We start from the raw sequence: 13,145 nt of genomic DNA on the forward strand, positions 1-13,145 counted from the left end.
GCAAAATAAAGGGAATACCAGCCCTGGACTCTCCAAGCTGATCCGTACAGCTGTTTGGCAAAGTACAGTAGTGTAGACAACCTCCTCAAGATTTCCAGGATTTTGCATGGGAAGGATTACCTCTATACTGGGCACCACAGAAGTAATCCTACCCACATGAAAGGGAAGTTTCTAGTCCACAAATTGGAAATAAAACAAAAGTTCTGTTAGGAAGAATAAATTCCATTAGAGGAAAAGCATTACAATATTGGTTCCGTGTGGATATAAAATGTTAATGCATTTCAAATATATCTCTAAGACTAATATTTCAAATTTGACAGATTCAGTTAAACCATTCTTTTCTTTTGATTTTCTACCTCTAGCATCAGTAAACAGAGCCACAGTATTTATTATTTCAGGGTTATACTTGTATCCATTCAAAGGAAGTTACATTTTGTAAATATTAAGTCTATGATACTGGTTGTTTTGTTGTTGGGAGAGCTAATAAAACTTGGCAGCAGGCAGCACTCAGCATCTGTGAGTTACTGCTGTTAAAGTCTCCACATCCTATATTCTTTTCTCTTGTCTTGGGCCTGCCCTGACAGTATTTTTGGTTTAAGTAAATCATTAGAACTGGATGAAAAAATAGCAATGACTCTGAAAAATGGTAAACAAAGCACTTCATTTTTATTATGCTTCTAATGTTTTACACCTACTTTTGATTTTGTTAGCTTTTATTTATTTATTTATTTATTTACTTATTTTAAGTTGAACTCCATCTCAGGTTACGCTGAGCTTAGTTGGATTTCTTGTTTGTGTGTTTATTTTGGGAAGGTTGACTAACTTTTTGCAACACTGTAGAAGAAACTTTTATTTATAAATATTTACATGAGAAATAGATAGAAATATACTTAGTTACAGAAATGTTCTTCTGTTTTTTTCAGGCCAGTCATAAGCCTTTTGATAAAACAAAGTAACTGAACTGTTTCAATAAGCTTCTAAACAAATGTCATAGGCTCACATACAAGTATTATGAGGAGCATATTGTGTTATATATGCTCCTATATATATTATGTATATAAATGTTATATAAAGTATTAACATTTCCTGAGGCAGGCAGGCACTGGTTTCTGCATTGGCCCTTTTCTGTCCAGGACTGAGAAGTATATGTGTTTATTCTGAGTAGTTTTTGATGACAAATAAACATCTAAATATCTTTAAAATCTCATCTTTAAACTCCAAAGCCATTCAAATCTTTTTCAAAGTTTAACTCTACAGGTTGATTTATAAATTTCACCCCAACCCCATCTTTCATCCCATTCACAGCCAAGCTCTGATTTTTATTTCCATACCAGCTGATATAAACATTTTTTTAGTATTTTTAGTACACATATCTGTAAAAAGCCAACTTTGGACTTGGACTTTGGCTTTGGAAATGGCTGCATTTCTCTGCTGATTATTTTATTTGTTTTACTGATGCAAAAATCAGGTAGGAGAATCTCTCTGATAAATACAAACCACTAAGGAACAAAATATACAGAAATAAGAACCTTCAATACTTCCCTGCTGGAGTTAAATAAATAAATAAATAAATTTTTGGATTTGAGTTTACAGATGGTGACTGAAATGCATTGCAGAAATGACCCAGAGACTGGAGACATTCCTGAGCTTTGAGCACCCTCTTCTGGAGTAACATGCACCTAAGAAGAGGCCATTTAATTTTCTTTCTCAGCCTAGGAAGAGAAAAGAGGAAACATCCCCTCTTGGCTGCCAGGGAAAACTGTAAACCTAAATTGAAATCGACAGATACAGACAGGGAATTTGAAAAATCAAGAAGTGAAATACAGGCGTTTTACCTTTAGGAAGTAGCAGAAACCAGCAAACAAACAAACAAAAATAGGTATTCAAAAATTAATTTCTACAAGCCCAAATTCTGTCTCTGTTTAGGACTGAATGATGTCACAAATTTGAAATGGATTTGGAACTAACATTAAAACTGAGGCTGAAGAAATTACCTGTGAAGAGCAGAGACCCTGTAGTAATGCTGTGATACAAATTGCGTTTAGGAAGGTACAGTCCCATCATTTGCTCCAAAAAAAGGAATGATTGAAAAGGAGGTGGTGTTTACAGCTATGAGGGCAGAGGCTGAATCAGAGTGAAATCAAGCACAAAGATCTGGGGGAGGTTTTTTATTCTTCTATCAAAATTGCCTCTTCTCTCCATATGTTCAAGAAGTATACCTCCTAAAGCCTCCTCACAGCCAACGAAAAGCCTTTTTCCTTTGTCTGTGGCTCAACACAGCCAAATTTTACAGTATAACATCAGGAGCTAGCAGTGTGCTCAGGTGGTGGAGAACACTAACATCATCCTGGTTTGTATCAGAACTAGTGTGGCCAGCAGGGTGAGGGAAGTGATTGTCCCCCTGTACTCAGCTCTGGTGAGTCCACACCTTGAAAACTGTGTTCAGTTTTGAGCCCCTCACTACAAGAAGAACATTGAGGTGCTGGAGCATGTCCAAAGAGGGACAAAAAACTGGCAAAGGGTCTAGAGAACAAATCCTATGAGGAGCTGCTGAGGGAGCCCAGGTTGCTTAGCTTGGAGAAAAGAAGGCTCAGAGGAGGTCTTAGTGTACTTTATAGTGACTGAAGTGATGAATCTCTTGTACCTTCTCTCCAAGAGCTGCTCAAGTTTTTTTGTGTGTTTTTTTTTTTCTTTCCAAACCTTACCTTTTCTTCTTCAAACAACTTAGATAAAGTAGTCTGTTCTCAAATTTGGAAACTGGTTATTCTAACGTGGGTTTCTCTGAAATTCTATGAGATGAAAGTCTTGGAAGGCGCCTGTAATGCATCAGACAAAAGAGAGAAAAAGTAGTTTCACTCTCAGAAATATCTAAGCATTAAATGAGGTTTCCTAGTTCCCTGAAACTACTGGATTTTATTAAGATCTCAGTTGTCACTTAAAGGGAGGTAAACATTTCGCCCGAATTCATTTTTGTGTCTTTTTAGTCATTTTTAGTACCTAAAGAAGGCCTATGAGAAAGCAGGAGAGGGACTCGGGGGCTTTGGGCAACCTTGTCTAGTGGAAGGTGACTGTGCCCATGGCAGACAGGTTGGAACTGGATGATCTTTAAGGTCCCTTCCAACCCAAGCCATTCTATCATTCCATGATTTTGGTTAGTTTGCAGGAACACATGAACAGCTTGAAAATATTGTGGGGAGCTGTAAAGTACTTCAGCCATCTTATTACGTGGCTAACTCTTAGGACATTCCTATACCATGTAAATAAGGGCTGACCCGAAAATGTGAACTCTCACTCCATGTCATTCTCTGGCACCTGAAGCAGTATAGCAATATAATTGAAGTATTATTGCAGCCCGTTGGGTTAATTGTTTCTGCCTTGCAATGCTTTAGGAGAAAAAGCAATTAAAGGGCTGAGCATCACATTGACACAGCAATGCTGCTTCTACAGCCTGAGCAGGTGCCTCTGTGCAGTCTTTTGTTCTGACAGGTTACATGGAGCCAGCCTGGGAAGCTCAAAACCCTGCATTGTGTTTGTGAGAGACACCAGAAAAGTAAGTTTTATTGTGACAAAAAGCCCATCGAATGGCTGGTTGCATGCCGAAAGGAATTATTTCCCATTTTTATGATAGAGAATTGAGCAAATTCAGTAAGGCCAGACAGGTCAGCAACAGATCTGAGCAAAGGAAGTGCCAGGAATACGCGGGAGCTGGAAAAGGAGGGCGCAGGACTGCTCCCTGTGGTGGCAGCTGCCTTTCAGGTGAGGTTAATTATGAAGTTTTCAATTAGAGAATTAATCAGCTCTTTCTCCTGGAAGTCTTGTGAACTACAACTCCCATGAGGCACCGGCGCGGCTCAGGGCGTTAACCAATCAGGCGGGGCGCGGCGAGCGGGGCGGCCAATGGGAGACGGAGGCTGGCGGCGGTTGGAGGTTTGAATTTGAAGGGGGCCGGGGCCGGTGCGGACGTTGCGGCGTGGTGCTGGAGGTGCGTCGCGATCGTCCCTCAGGGCTCGGCCGCTGCCGTGAGGGAGCCTCTGGCGCGGCTCCTCGGGGGGCTGCCCCCAGCCGGAGGTCGCTGCCCGCCGGCCGCGGGGAGGGTGGTGGTGTTGGGAGGGCGAGGGGAGCACGGGGCGGGATGGAGGTGGGGGCGGAGGCGCCTTGCTCTCAGTGTTTTTCCCCCTGAGATCACCTGGCTGGGGTTCTTGATCGTAGAGGAGGGCTTAGCTCTGTTTTCGTGTGATTGCTGTGACGGGGAATGAAGTGCTGAATGTCTGAAGCGTGAGGTCTGTGCGATATGTGTAAGGCTATGCCGAGTGTGCGCTGGATAGGCTGCTGAAAGCCAGACCTATCAGGTTTTAGGGTACTATCCTACCTAATGTATCGATATCTTACTGTTTTTGCTCTCAATGCAGAATTTAAAGGAGAAGCTGTCATGTCGCAAGACTGCAACGATGAGTGGGAGCTAAGCAAAGAGAATGTGCAGCCCCTCAAGCAGGGCCGGGTCATGTCCACCTTGCAGGAAGCACTGGCTCAGCAGGAGGCTTCCACTCACACTGCTGTTCAGCTCAAAAAACAGTGAGAAAGATTTTAGACACCTTGTTTTCCGTTACCTTCCTGCCTTCTTGTCAATGTTTCTACACCTTCTTATGTGTGCCAGTGTTTTAAAAGTATAGAAAAACAGAAGATTAGAGAGAGATTTGTGCTAGTGCTGTGCTACAGGTACTTAGGGCTTAGGTACTTGTGGATGCTGCACAGCACAGATGGTTATTTTTAGGTTTGCAATGAAGTATTGTCCTGGTTTCAGCTAGGACAGAGTTAATTTTCCTCCCAGTAGCTGCTAGGGTGCAATGTTTTGGATTTAGCATGAGAAGAATGTTGATAACGCACTGATGTTTTAGTTGTTGCAGTGTAATGCTTACACAAAGCTAAGGGCTTCTCACCTTCTTGCTCTGTCCTGCTGGCGGGCAGTCTGGGAGGGGACAGACCCAGGACAGCTGACCTAAACTGGCCAAAGGGTTATTCCATACCATCTGACATGCTAAGCAATATATAGGGGTGGCTAGAGCTGGGATGGGGGAGCCGACTGCTCAGGGATAGGCTGGGCATTAGTCAGCAGGTGGTGAGCAATTGCATTGTGCATCACTACCCTGAACAAGGGACTGCCTGGGGAGTTCTACAGGGCAAAGTCAGAGCCACTACTTAGCACAAGCCAATGTTTTTATCTGACTCACACTAAGTGGCTTTCTTTCTTGACTTTTATTTTGCTGCCTGAGAGCAAAGCCATCATGTTGTAGAAATGGAATGATGCATGGGAGTTGAACAACAAGGCAAGATAGCGACTATCAGTGTGGCCCTTTAGATGTCTTCACTGTGCTCTGTGGTGTGGTTCTGTAGTTGTCTGATCATTGTCACTTTCCATTGTCTTCTGTAATCCAACCCCAATTATATACTTTAATAATATATTTAGGTAAAAGATGTTTCATGTGAAAATTAGATTTTTAATATCTCTAATAACTTTTCATAAGAGAACAAGTGTTCTATTGGTCTCTCACATGGGAGACCGTATGGGTTTTAGGGTAGTAGTTGTTCTTGGAAGTATACTTCATAAAGGTTGTTTCGATGTATTTCTGTTCTTTTTAAATAAATGTTTCCTTATGCATTCCTTGTGAAAAAGAGTGCAAAAGGGATGTTTATTTTAGCTTCTCCAGGTCTCAGTAAAAGATCAAGTCTAAATATATAAAACCCACCTTACTTCATGTACATTTTTTTTTTTTTTTTTAAAAAAAAAAGGTATGAGTGAGAGTGAAGGTCTTGCTTTACAGAGTAGAAAACATGCAATTTATTGGATGGTTTTATATATATATATATATATATATATATATATACACACACACATATATGTATAATAATTATAATTATTATTATTTTTCTAGAGAGTTTGAATCAGAGATCAGATTTTATTCTGGTGATGATCCATTGGATGTCTGGGACCGGTAAGCTTCTTTCTACTCCAGAAGAAATAATAAAATCATTAGATCTGTGTCACTGAAATGTTAGATATTCTTGTAAGAGCTTAGAAAAATATTATTCTAATTTAATAATAAATTAATTAAAAAAAATTAGTTGGAGCTTCTTATTAATAATCTGTAGCATCTGTTTCAATACTGTACTTAATGTTTATTCAACTTTTGTTATGTTCTGTTGAAACAGAAGCTGTGTATGTAATGCAGAACTGACTTCTTATGAATATATTCCATTTCTAGCTACATCAAGTGGACAGAGCAAACCTTCCCCCAGGGTGGAAAGGAAAGCAATCTCTCAGCAGTATTGGAAAGGGCAGTGAGAGCGCTCAATGAAGAGAAGAGATACTACAAAGATCCTCGCTATCTTAATCTCTGGCTCAAGTTTGTGAGTATTTTTAGAAAATCCATTGGAGGATAGTTTTTCTTGTATTTGTCCTGTCATTTGCCGTGTTAACCTGATTTCTCTTAGTAACTGAGTCAAAAAGCATGTTGTACAACAAGTGCAATATTAGAAATTTAATCTGCAGACATATTACTTATTCTAGAATTCCTATTTCACCTTCTGAATACAATCTTCAGATGTTTTTCATGATCATTCAGTTTGGACAGTGGTATACACCATATGTTTTGTTTTGGAAAATCTAGTTGGAATGAGTGAAGCTTGATTCTTTATGTATATTGGGAGAACATAAAAATGATTTAAAGATACATTTTAGGTGTAATATCTGTCCTACCACTCATTAACTTGCAAGTGTTTTGTATCCATATTCTATGTTTAAGAAAAACTTGAATATGTTCTGGTCTTGGTTTGTCTCTGCTTTGCTATAATTTTTGTTGTTGCTATTCTTGTCATCTTAGTGAGACTTTCTTCAAGTCTAGCTTCCTCAACTGATTTACCAGTCCCTGGACCAATAATAAATCATCCTTTATGTAAAGATGAAGAAACTATTCTCTGGAGTATTAAAATGACATTTCAGTCAATGAACTAGCTAAAAAACTTGAATTTGATACTCTAAACATGTAAACTAGACTTATGGGGCTGCTAATATTGACAAATACATACAAGAAGTCAGAGGTATTCCTCCTTCTCCTGTTGAGTTTCTTTTTTTTGTGCACCATGACATGATACAATCATATGTTCTGGCCTAACAGCTGCTTCTGTAGGACTTCTATTGAGATAAATGTGTTGCAGGGGACATCAAAAAGCAGACGTTGACTGGGAATCCTTTATAATTACTGAAATACTTTTGTTTCAGGGAAATTGCTGTAATGAGCCCTTGGATCTATACAGTTACCTGCATAGCCAGGAAATTGGTACAACATTGGCACTACTTTATATCACGTGGGCAGAAGAACTCGAGGCTAGAGGAAGCTTTAAGAAAGCTGATTTAATATTCCAGGAAGGCCTTAACCGCAAGGCTGAGCCTTTGGACAAACTTCAGTCACATCACAGGTAAGTTTCTAGTTAAGAGAAGAGCTTAGGACAGTTTTATGGGCTCTAGTGGATATCTGGTACAGTGAAGTTTTTGCTGACTTCTCTGATATTTTTTCTCAGGCAGTTTCAGACCCGTGTTTCTCGGCAGACACTACTGGGGCTTGAGGAAGATACTGATGAAAGAGACACCAGTCTTCTGGGAACTGAAGAACCTCAGAGAAGCTCACTGGCAGATCTAAAAGGCAGGGGAAAGAAAAAAGTGAGAGCTCCAATTAGTCGTGTAGGAGATGCGCTGAAAGGTACAGTCAATTGCTAGAGTCACATGTTAATGGAAAATTTATACCCTTTCAATGTGGAATTTTCATTTGAGTACAGTAGGCTAAAGGTTAATTTGCATAAATCTCTTACTTACAGCCATGAACCAAAACAGAAGTCTCCAGACTCTAACTTCTCAGCAGCTTTCAAAGAATCCAGGTTTTGCTGTGTTTGATGAAAATTCAGCTTTGGCTTCTGGACCTGAAATTCCTGTACTTACGCCACAGTCATGGGCAGCACCTCCAGTTCCAAGGGCCAAGGAGAATGAACAAAGTGCAGGACCTTGGAATTCTGGAAGGGTAAGCAGTCTCAAAGTAGACTGGCAAAAAAAAGAGAGGAAAGTATGTAAGTCAGTCTTTTGATAACTGAGACAAAGGTCATGTTCTTTTTCGCATTCCTGGGATTTGTTTCTATAGATAGCAACCAAACTTTCTAGTTTCTTCCTGAAGACTCTCTGTCCCTGTGTAACCTAGTCAGGTTTAACAAGCTGATCTTGCTAAAATAATTTCTAAAATCTTTATTTCCGAAGCCAAATTTATATTGCTAACCAGAAAAATAGGTAGTTTTGCTGCCCTCCAAAGACATGCCTTGCTAAGAATATGAGGTAAAACTAGATTCTGCAAAGAAAGGGATAGAAGCCAGACACTAGTTATTTCTATAGAAAACTGAGCAAAAGTTCTATTGATATAGAATGGTTTGGACTGGAAGAGACCTTAAAGGCCATCTGGTTCCAGCCCCCCTGCCGTGGGCAGGGTCACCTTCCACTAGACCAGGTTGCCTAGAGCACCAACCCAGCTGATCTTGAACACCTACAGGGATGGGGCATCCACAAATTCTTTCCATTTTCTACCCAGCCTGTATTTGTGCTCGGGATTGCCCTGGCCCAGGAGCAGGACCTTGCAGTTGGCCTTCTTGAACCTCAAGAGGTTTGTACAGGCCCACCTCTCAGGCTTGTCCGGGCCTCTCTAGAGGAGACCACATAACACCTACCCAAACATCATACAATATGTACATGCAGGAAGAACTCATTGCCTAGCATATGAAAATAAGGCATGTACAGCAGCATTCTGCAAGTCTGCTTGGAGTGTTAGTGATGAAAACAGAAGAGTCAAGATCAAAAGAACTGGAGAACTGTACCAATTAAATATTAATCCTAACAATATAAAGAAGCTTGCCAGTAGATGGAAAAGGGGATGACAGAAGGTTTGTTCCAGTAGTGTAAACTAATTGGAAACCAGTTTGAAATATCCCTACTACATAAAACTTTCTTCTTGGGAATCCAGGAGAATTTCAATCAGGTAGATGACAGCAGAATGATCAGACTTGATGTCATCTGTATCTGGCTCCAAAAGCAGTTAAGGGATTTCTGTGGTGCAGAAATGGTCCTTGAGAAGAAAATGGAGAAGTCTTGGAGGTTCTTAGTGGGCAGCAGAAACAATAGTATTATATGATTGAGACAATCTTGGCTGAAAAATGTCTATAGTGTTTCTGGAAAACAAATGAGGAGAAAATGGAATACCCTGCTAGACCAGCGTTCCATCAGAATAATAAAGAACATAAATCCTGACGAGGACATGCAGGAGTTGTGTCTTGCTTTTTTTAGGTGCCAGTGCCCAACTGACTGGTCTGTAATTATCTGCGTATCAGAAGGGAGGTAGTCTTTTTAAATTTATGTCTTTTAAATTTATGTTAAGTATCAAGTTTAATTCTTAGTAATGAAACCACCAAATAATCCCACACTGGAGGAAGGGGAGGGTGGGAAGGAGATTCAGTTATCAGAAGAAAAGAGAAGCTAACAATGAGTCTTTAGGCTGCTAACATTGACTCTTCCTTCTTCAGCGTCCTCACAGCAGTGCAAATTCTGGCATTGAAATGCCCTGTCCGATGACCAGTTTCACCCCATATGTGGAAGAATCGTCTCAGCAGCAAGTCATGTGAGTCTTCAGTTTGAAATGAGACCTGCATCTGAAACTATCAAAGCTGATTTGTAATATTCTGACTTAGCCAGGTAACTGAGCTTCTAGATCTAAGTAAATCTTAAAGTCTGTCAGTCTGGAAGCTCTTAGTATTTCAGCTTGATGGCAGAGGCTTCAGTGGAGGATGCAAAAGGGTATGGGAAATATTTGGGTGTGCTCATTTTGGGGGAGCCTGTATCACATTTATACATGTTAAATGCTGGCTTGACTCAGCATATTGAAACAAAACCACAGTTACCTCTCTTAGGATGCTACTTGCTATGAAAACAGCCCCAAATTGACAGAGGCTTACTGCTGTTTTCCCCTTATCTTCCTCTGTGCTCAACCTATCCAGAGTTTTATACTGAAACAAGCTGTCAGTTTCCATGACAACAGTGTTGCATAGGTTATGGAGGAGTATGCAATTTTGCCTGAAATAACCTTCCTGCTTGTACAGCACTCACTGTTTTGTTACAGCAGAGGAAAATGTGGTATTTTGCAAAGCTGCTTAACTTTCTGCTGGCTGATGATCACTATAGAAAGCATGGTTTCTCCCTAAGAGAAAGGTGGAAAAGAATGTATGATGTTACAGGCTGCTTCTTTGGTTTTAAATTACGTGTAATCAAAGAATTCTGAAAAGTGTTTGGCAGCATAGATCTTTCCTATGGGCTTTGTATGTTGCATGTGGACTGCAAAGTAGCTCTGACCAAGGACATACCATGATTTAAGAATGCTAAATAAATAAAAACTGTTTTAGCTATAAGACTTTCTCCTGGAAAACAGTGATGGTATTAAAATTAGATTTGACATGCTGCTCTCTTGGCTTCTTTCACTGCACAGGTATATTAGTTTTTGTAATAGGGAATTTCTTTCTGTCACTTAGTATGCAGAATATTTTCCTTGAGCAAACTACCTGCTTATTGTGTCTTAAATCTTTTTTATCCCCTGAACCTAAAATGCCAAGCTCAACCTAGCCAAAGACCTTTTATTTTTAAGTTCTTCTGTTGTTTTTGTTCTGTTTTTTTTTTTTTTTTTTTGTCAGGTAAAATCTGTTTTGTAGGATGAGTGGGTACTTGTCATCGGTATGGTCACACAGACTGATGGAACTAAAGTAAAAACAGATCGCACTTCAGAATGCACAACAATTCAGAGTATCATAAGAACTTTATAAGCTCTTGACTTGGTCTTATCAACACTTTTTTCTGACTTGATATTCTTCCTTTTTATGTACTATCATTCCATTTTTCTTGTTTGTCAATGCAACAGAATGTCTATAGACTTATTCTTCAGCTGGTTTCTGAAATTTGCTGTTTTCTTGCCTATAATCTCTTTACTGTGTTTTGGTGAAGTGCATATGATCCAAGTAATAAGTGCTTGTGTTTTCAGGACTCCCTGCAAGATTGATCCGAGCATAAACAGTGTTTTAAGTGCTCGCAAGCCTCAGAAGGAGGAGGATCCACTATGGCGGGTGCAAAATCAACGTCTGGATTCTCAAGAAAAAGAGATGGTGATGTACTGTAAAGACAAAGTTTATGCAGGAGTGGAAGAGTTCTCATTGGAAGAGATTCGAGCTGAAGTCTACAGAAAGAAAGCAAAAAAGAAAGCTGAAGGTATGCTTCAGAATAGGATGACATAAGTCCTTCTGAGATAAAATCATAAAATCAGACTTCTTGTCAGTATAAAGAAACCTCTATTATTGCAGCTGCTTTTTTCTACTGGATTGATTACTTAACTGGTCTGAAGTACAAAGAAAGCAAAATAGGTGAAAGCTTAGTGTGTAACACAGGAAATGGGGAAAGACCACCAGAGGTTTTAGTCCCTTTGAAAAGAATTCAGGCTTGATAATGGATCATGTGTGAAATACATACTGTGCCATGTAAGCTTTTTTTCTTCCTTAGAGGAGTTTCAGGCCATAATGCAGAAGAAGGAAGAAATACAAAGGAAAATTGAGGCTCTGGAGAAGAAATTAAAAGAGAAAAAAGGTGACAAGCAGCAGCAACAATCATGTGAACAGGTATTGTCCTCGTTTACCTGAACTTCTACAAATAGCTACTATTTACAAGTACTATTAAGAGTACAATATATTATGTTTGACTTTCCTTTTTTTTTTTTTTTTGAAAGGGTACTTCAGTCTGTTGTATCGTGTGCATTAAGTGTCACCCAGTAAAAGAAAGTTCAAGAATATTTCTTAAATGTCCTTCCAGTATAAGGGTGTAATCAAAGACTTCAAGTCTTGTAGTCTAACTTAATTTTACAAGTATTGCTGCTATGTAAAATCTGACAAGATGCCTTATGCTCAGGTATAATGAGCTTTCTTCTTTCCTTTTTTTTTTTTTTTTTTTTTTAAAAAAAGTCATACTAAATGCTTGAGACTGAATTGCTCTTTCAGGCCATTCACATGCAGTTTCCTTTTATATAGAGAAGTTGTAGTGCAAAAGAAGACAGAAGAAACTGGAACTAGGGAAAAGAGTGAAATGGTGGCAAAGTGTTGTGTTAAACACTGTAGGCAGCACAGCCGCTTTCTCACTCCCCACAGTGGGAGAAAGATTCACAAGGTTAAAACTGGGGAAAACTTGTGAGTTGAGATACAAACAAATTAATAGGCAAAAGCAAAATAAGGAGTTCACTACTTCCCACCAGAAGATGGGAAGTACTACCTAATTTCACAGATCTAAAATATAGCACCACTGAATCAGCTATGACTAAAATTAATTCTACCCAGCTAGAATCAGTACACAAGCCATATCTGAGATTTGTCTCCACATCTTATAGATAGTATGCTCTATCATGTATTAAATTTTTCTATATGCAGAGCAGTCTTGATCAGAGTATCTTTGAAGCAAGTATAGTTTGTTCTCTTGGTAGTGTTTATTTATAGTTGTGTTCTTGTTTTTAAGCAAAAAAAATATATCACCCAACCTGTTATGTTTGCAGAAGTACCTAAACCCCAATTTTCCTACAGATTGTAGGTAACAAGTAAAAGTTAAATACTTTAAAGCTTTTCCTTTTCTCTGCTATATCCATTGGGCTAATAGAGTATTTTATTTTATCTTAATGCTCCCAACACCTCCAGTACCCCCAGTCCTCATTTCCAGAACAAAGATGTAAGGATAAATTTTTTTAAATGATGAAATGCAAAGTGGTCTGAATTTGATGTAAACTATGTTAAAAAACAAACATCTTTAGCAGTTGCAGTGTATTTAAAAATTCCTATGAAAATTACAGAGTTGCAAAGAGTAAAATCTATACACTTTAACTGGATTAAACATAAGAATGGAGTCTCTCTATCATGCAACTAATTAAGTACAATAAAAATGTACAAAGACCATCATTAATGCATCAGAGTTCTCATGACCCACATGGGATTATCATACTATACTGTTCCTGGAATCTTGTTGTATGGTTTGTGATTCCATACCT

The 13,145-nt window shown here is 39.1% G+C and overlaps 1 protein-coding gene across 5 annotated transcripts in view; it reads left to right on the forward strand.

The window, feature by feature from the left end:
* Window positions 1-3,857: 3,857 nt before the first annotated feature.
* The window catches only part of BUB1B (BUB1 mitotic checkpoint serine/threonine kinase B), a 48,744-nt gene continuing 39,456 nt past the window's right edge, over window positions 3,858-13,145 (forward strand). For 3 of the 5 annotated variants that reach the window (XM_072038648.1, XM_072038644.1, XM_072038646.1), the window contains exons 1-10: window positions 3,858-3,982; window positions 4,410-4,572; window positions 5,931-5,990; window positions 6,261-6,405; window positions 7,277-7,473; window positions 7,576-7,754; window positions 7,870-8,069; window positions 9,610-9,704; window positions 11,112-11,335; window positions 11,624-11,739. In XM_072038648.1, the coding sequence (XP_071894749.1) occupies window positions 4,430-4,572; window positions 5,931-5,990; window positions 6,261-6,405; window positions 7,277-7,473; window positions 7,576-7,754; window positions 7,870-8,069; window positions 9,610-9,704; window positions 11,112-11,335; window positions 11,624-11,739 (1,359 nt within the window). In that variant the 5' untranslated portion in view covers window positions 3,858-3,982; window positions 4,410-4,429. Of the gene's footprint in view, window positions 4,069-4,409; window positions 4,573-5,930; window positions 5,991-6,260; window positions 6,406-7,276; window positions 7,474-7,575; window positions 7,755-7,869; window positions 8,070-9,609; window positions 9,705-11,111; window positions 11,336-11,623; window positions 11,740-13,145 lie in introns of all 5 variants that reach the window. The other 2 variants (XM_072038645.1, XM_072038647.1) reach the window with 1 other exon arrangement.

The sequence above is a fragment of the Anas platyrhynchos genome, chromosome 5 (genome assembly GCF_047663525.1).
Source record: "Anas platyrhynchos isolate ZD024472 breed Pekin duck chromosome 5, IASCAAS_PekinDuck_T2T, whole genome shotgun sequence".
NCBI lineage: Eukaryota > Metazoa > Chordata > Aves > Anseriformes > Anatidae > Anas > Anas platyrhynchos.